At 35.7% G+C, this 6,244-nt stretch overlaps 1 protein-coding gene and 1 long non-coding RNA gene across 2 annotated transcripts in view; both read right to left on the bottom strand.

The window, feature by feature from the left end:
- Positions 1 to 2,424: 2,424 nt before the first annotated feature.
- On the bottom strand, positions 2,425 to 3,297 carry LOC112507603. Its single transcript, XR_003068545.1, has 3 exons — positions 3,223 to 3,297; positions 2,997 to 3,096; positions 2,425 to 2,689 (listed from the first exon to the last, which is right to left on the bottom strand). It is a non-coding gene; the product is annotated as an uncharacterized LOC112507603 (long non-coding RNA).
- Positions 3,298 to 3,352: 55 nt separating this feature from the next.
- Positions 3,353 to 6,244, bottom strand: part of LOC112506158 (WD-40 repeat-containing protein MSI4-like) — a 12,135-nt gene continuing 9,243 nt past the window's right edge. The window contains exons 3-7 of the mRNA XM_025110182.1: positions 5,448 to 5,632; positions 4,701 to 4,917; positions 4,514 to 4,595; positions 3,948 to 4,021; positions 3,353 to 3,488 (exon numbers count right to left, since the gene is read on the bottom strand). Coding sequence (XP_024965950.1) covers positions 3,353 to 3,488; positions 3,948 to 4,021; positions 4,514 to 4,595; positions 4,701 to 4,917; positions 5,448 to 5,632 — 694 coding nt within the window. The remainder of the gene's footprint in view (positions 3,489 to 3,947; positions 4,022 to 4,513; positions 4,596 to 4,700; positions 4,918 to 5,447; positions 5,633 to 6,244) is intronic.

Raw genomic sequence — 6,244 nt, 5'->3', positions numbered from 1 at the left:
CAGAGGGTCTGCGGATTAGTCTTCTGTGAAGATCCTGTTCTACTGTTTTTCAAAGGTTGTTAGCTGCAAGTGCTTCTCACGTGACTAGATTTTAATAGACTTTATTTGCACGGCTTAGATGATTTCACTTTCTAGATCATGTCACTAAGGTCGTTAGGGTCTAGTATAAATAGCAGCTTAGGCCTTTGTATTTAGTGTGCTTCCGAATTGTAATCGTCTTATTTTCAATTGAATGAATTGAAAAACCTTTGAAGCTATTCTTCTGTGTTCATCTTCTTCTTCATCTTAACTGTGTGTTCTTGGTATATTTTACTCTGTTTCATTCTTAATATTGTTTCCGCTGCACTTTAATCGTCCTAAAGTTCATTCAGAGTAATAGATCAATATCAAAGCTGAATTTACAGGTCCAACAGTAATGGTATCTTAGTGATGAAGTAAAGTAATGGTATCTTAGAGATGAAGTAAAGTAATGGTATCTTAGTGATGAAGTAAAGTAATGATATCTTAGAAAGGAGTATAAATAGAAAGATAAGACAAGATAATCTTATCTTATCATTCCTTGTTTTGAAAGAAGAGATATTTTTTAGAAAGAAAAGTTGAAGACGGTGAAGGTGTTCTTGAGAAAAAAACCAGCGTTTTAAAGAATTTGTGTTTGCTGTATGATCTTTTACTACAGAATCTGTTGTAACAAGGTGAGTTTAACTACTGTTTTGATATAACCGTGAGTTTAACTATTGTTTTGATATAACCATGAGATTAACTACTGTTTTGATATAACCGTGAGTTTAACTACTGTTTTGATATAAACGTGAGTTTAACTACTGTTTTGATATAACCATGAGTTTAACTACTGTTTTGATACTAGTTGTCTACCCGCGCAATGCGGCGGGATGTAAAAAAGTTAATTAAGGGTGCGTTTGGTATGCAGATTACATAGGACAAGACAGGTAAAAATCATCATCATTCACTCCTACTTTAATTCCTTCTGGTGGTGTTTCATCGAGATTCTTCAATTCCCTAGCAAGTAGCTTGATTACATTTGGAGGAAGATTCTCATTCGTAGCCTGCAATAATTACACAGTAAAGATTATGAGTGACCTTTCAACCTTTCCCAGTAAACAATTCTACTTAAAGTTCTCATTTTAAATATTCAAATTAAAAGGCAACAAGTAAAGCMTAAGTATAAGAGTTTAAAAGCATTTTTAAAACGACAAACGTACATGAAAGGTGCTACCATGAACAAAAAATTGATATTACGGAAGTAGAGACCCTTGAAGGTCATTTGACAAAGAAAAATTTGGGAAAGAGAGAGAGGACATACCATAATCACAAAAAGGATTCAAGACCAAGAGGGTACAAAAAGGATTCAAGACCAAGAGATGGAGACAATCGCACAGAAAGACTTGATTCGGTGACAAGAGGGTACAAATCAGTCGTAGTAGCCAATGACAGAGGAGCAGATTGTCAATGAAACAAAGTACCTGTTATGATGATGAATCATTTCAAAGTTATTACACATGGCATGGAAGTCTTAGTTTTCAGCCATATCCAATATATAAACACCAGGCAAAAGGCAAAGCATCAAATWCATTTATCACCATCATCCCACTCTAGACTGGGGTTATTGTTCCAAAACTTATTTATTAGCAAATTGWCTTCCTTTAGTTTGGATTGACTTCTATCTTTCCTTTTTCTACTAYCCTCACAATGGTCTCTAGATCAAATGATTTGATTTTTAATACATAARAATGTCTAAACATATGATGTTAGTAAAGAAAACATGACAATATTCAAACAACAAAAGCTTCCACAGATTGTCTTTTAGATGGGTTGAACCAAGGTTAATCCCTAGATCCTAGCCGAAAAGCAAGATGGGTTGAACTAAGATAAACAAGTGATAATTTCTTACAATTTACTTATTAATTATAGTTGCAATGTAATTTGATCGGACCGGATTGAAAATTTCAACATCCAATTTAGATCGATCAGTTATCGGATGGCAGTCCAGAACTTATGAAAACCGAACTGAACCGACTAACATCCAATTAATCTTCCGATGAACAGTTATCTTTCCAACCATCATCCAATTAATTTGTTTATAAATTGCTTAAATCATAAAATGTTGTGTGAGGTTTTGAATTTTTAACGTCTCTGTTGTTGGCTTTAACACATATCAAAAGTGATTAATTAATTTACATCATTGTCGGAGAATTGGATTTGAAATAACACACCGGATGGATCCAGTCCCATCGGATCATCCATTGCATATCCGATGAATATCCAATAAAAATATTCAATGAATTGAACCTAACCGATCCAATCATCAATTGGATCAGTCATCCAACCACACGTGTTACAATTTGGGGTACAAGAGTTCCAAAAAAACGTCCGATATGATAAATAACAATTTGCCAATCCCAGTCATCGTTGAATTGACCAAGCAGATAAGGGGATGGAGTTTCCACAACGATGTAATGCATATTAGCTTCCTGCAAATCCCACCATGAATTCTAAACGGTACAATAAATTCAAGATATTAACAACAATCCACAAGATCATTATAATCTGAATAAATCCTAAAAGTTCTATTCTACGGCGATGAGCAAGTGAGGATATGAGATCTGAATTTATCGAGCTCCGTAATTACCTCCTGCTGTGGATGATAAATTAAATCGATCATCCGCCATATCTGCACAAATTCATACCAGTTTAGGTCTAGAAGTACAAATGGTAATCTTAATCGGGAGTAGAGATGCACAAAAAGCCCGAAGCTTGAAGCCCGGGCCCTAAAAGCCCACACACTCCACAGCCTAGACCAAAATGCCCAACCAAGCCAAAATAAATCAAAATCCCAAATAAGCCAGGCATGAAGAAGCCCGATCGGGACTAAAAATTCCCGAGCTTGTTTTTTGCTTACTAAAAACAGGCTTGGAGGGTCTGGGCCTGGTGCATCTTCAGGGGGCCTCAAAGTAACCATGTAAAGTGGGAAAGCTCACCTGTAAGGTCCCGCCCCCACCAGTACTTTCATCATCGTCAGATATGCTAACAATTGTCCATGGATCATGTGCATTCCAGTGAAAATCAACCACCTTGTCCCTACAATCATACACGAATACCATTCACTTCGTATGAATGAAAGATAAGTTAACTAAAAAGTAACCATTTTCATTGTGATGGAGGGAATATACAAAAGAAGTGCACAATGAAAGATAAGTTTCACACCTTGTTATGATCCCAGATGTTCAAGACTCCATCCTCTGCCGAACTGCCAAAGACAGACGATTTGTCCGGGGACCATTGAAACATATATAATTTTGTAAATATTTTAGAATAATCCAGAAATAAAAAAACATCAACAGCCACAAAAATGATATACCTGTACACAAAGGACAGCAGCACTATGATTCTCAAATATGTGGATTGGTGATCCAACCCCATTGGCAGTGAGATTCCGACGATCAAACAAGCGAACAGTGTTATCAGCTGACCTAAAAAAAATGATTTACTGAAGCTCAGTAACTGCTTTATGTTCCATGTACACTATTATACACTCTTTGCTTTATTATTTATGTGTAATCTACCGTCATGGTTTATACACTATTATTATTTTTGTCCCATCTCATTGATTTTTGTTCCACCTATTTTGGTGGCATGGGGCAGAAAAAGTGCATTTTGATCCCACATGTGTCATGTACTGTCCCAGACTCCCAGTCTAATGTCATGCCACACGTGGACAAATAAGTTTTTGTTATGTCCTATTTTGTCTTGTCCAGCGTACCAAACACAAAAAGAATAGTGAAATGGATGCCAAAAATGCCAAAATCTAAAATCTTTGAAGCTCAATTATAAAATAAAAAAAGATAGTTTTATTTAAGAATTTTTCATTGATGTGTATTAGTTCCTAATGAGCACATAATATGGGAGAAGAAAGCATGTCTGCTTATTACCCTGTCAATATGAGATTTTCATCAAGTGAATTCCAATCAACACAGTGAAGATCAGCATTGTGTGCTTTCTCAACCTGCAAAAGAACCACAAAGAATTGAAATTAGATTTCTACATTTATACAAAGAAAAAATATTTGCAAAACATAGAGGGCAATCGAGCATGTGAGCGTGCTTGAATCGGGAATGATGAGCGTGCTTGAAAGTGTCTGGGAACCTAAATCAACACAGCAGTGATAATTTGAATCTTTGAGTTGTAATTTAGGCTTTCTAATCTTGTACGTAAAGGTAAAGGGGTATTTTGGGTATTTATAAATTTAAGACTTTAAGACTTTGGGTGAAAATGCTTAATAAAGTAGTATAGAAAAGCAAAAATATTTGCAAAACATAGAGGGCGGACAACTGAAAATGGCGCATAGGCAAATACTATTTGTGGGAGAAGTCTCAACAATTAAGGATGAGATGAAGACTTGATTCACTGGTTATCAGCCAATACTAAAGCATAAAGCCCTCAACTCCTTAAATAAGCACCATTTTGTCGAATAAGGTAAAGCAGATGTCTAAGTTACCTTGACAGCAGGAGAAGAGCCAATTCTTGCATCCCATAGGATAAGACAGGAATCATCACCAACACTACAGAATTCTTGTGCGCTTCACCAAAACAGAATTCAAAAAGGTTCCAATTAGCTAATTAGATCTATSATACCAATTGAAAAGAMGGGTTATGTTTCACAGCATARGACAGGTGTCAGAYACCTAGAGGGACTGAAATGTACATCTTCAACGGTATCGTCATGCCCTTGGAAGACCCCTCTTGCTTGAATAACAGGGCTCTCAGTACGTTTATCGTCATCCCCACCAGTCTTCAGGTTCTTACCACCACTAGCTCCTGGAGACTTCGTTAGCCCTGGTTCTGTTGCCAATGTAGAGATATGATCATGAATACTCCACAAAACAACTGATTTGTCCTTGCCTGCCACCACAACAAACAAACAATACAAAACTTGATTACATATATAAACCAAATATTGTATAAGAGAAACAATAACTTAGAAAAATACAATGGCAAAAACAACAACATTCATGCAACCAGATCATAAGCATAATTCCTTAGCTTTGTATATCGTAAATGTGTATCAAGCCAAATAAGTTCTAATAGCTTACATTGCATTTACGATCAGATTGTCTTTTAGATGGGTTGAACCAAGATTGTATGGAAAGTTTGAATGTTGGTAATCTGATTATGAGAGTTGAAAACTATGAAAAGAAGCAGTTTGCAATGGTTAAATACTTCTGAATGTAGAATTTCTTACAATTTACAATCTCAAACCCTAGATCTGAATCCAAAAGAATGAAAGATAACATTCAGAATAAATCCAAAATCGTAACTTCATTAATTAATCAAAAGAAAAGCAACCCACATGTATACGGAATCAAACCCACAATTCCTTGAAGAACAAAAAATCCGAACTCAAATTCACAATAAAAAGGTCAAGGTCATACCTGTAACTATCGGAAATCGATTACGAACAGTTGAATAATTTGGAGAGACGGGTCTGAACTTATCAAACCCACAAAAAGACCTAATCAATATCGGATTACGGCAGTGAATTGAAGAAGAATCGGGAGGTGGAGGTATGAATCGAAAGGAGCCAGAACTAAGACCTTGCAATCGAGCGTGTTGGAGGCTTCAATCGTCGTCTTGGAGGCCTCAATCGGAGTCTTGGAGCCTCAATCGGCGTCTTGGAAACCTGCAATCGAGTGTGTGAGCGTGCTTGAATCGGGAATGATGAGCGTGCTTGAAAGTGTCTGGAACCTAAATCAACACAGCAGTGATAATTTGAATCTTTGAGTTGTACTTTAGGCTTTCTAATCTTGTACGTAAAGGTAAAGGGGTATTTTGGGTATTTATAAATTTAAGACTTTAAGACTTTTGATGAAAATACTTAATAAAGTAGTATAGATAACCGTGAGTTTAACTACTGTTTTGATATAACCGTGAATTTAACTATTGTTTTGATATAACCGTGAGTTTAACTACTGTTTTGATATAAATTGTGAGTTTTTGAACTACGATCTGTTTACAAACTGTGAGTTTATATCTACTGTTGATTTTGTAAGCTTTTGAGTATGGTTTGAAACTTAAAAGAATTTGGTAAAACTATTTTGTTTAGTTTTAAAGGAAATATTTTGTGATTCTGAAGTTTGAATCTGTTTTTGAAAAGATTAAAGCAGAAACTACGCTTTAAAAGCAGTTTTGGATTTGATATCCTGTGTTGAGGATTTAAAGAGGATTAGAT

The sequence above is a fragment of the Cynara cardunculus genome (assembly GCF_001531365.2).
Source record: "Cynara cardunculus var. scolymus isolate 2C chromosome LG 2, CcrdV1, whole genome shotgun sequence".
Lineage (NCBI taxonomy): Eukaryota > Viridiplantae > Streptophyta > Magnoliopsida > Asterales > Asteraceae > Cynara > Cynara cardunculus.
This window is presented reverse-complemented; position numbering and strand designations above follow the sequence as displayed.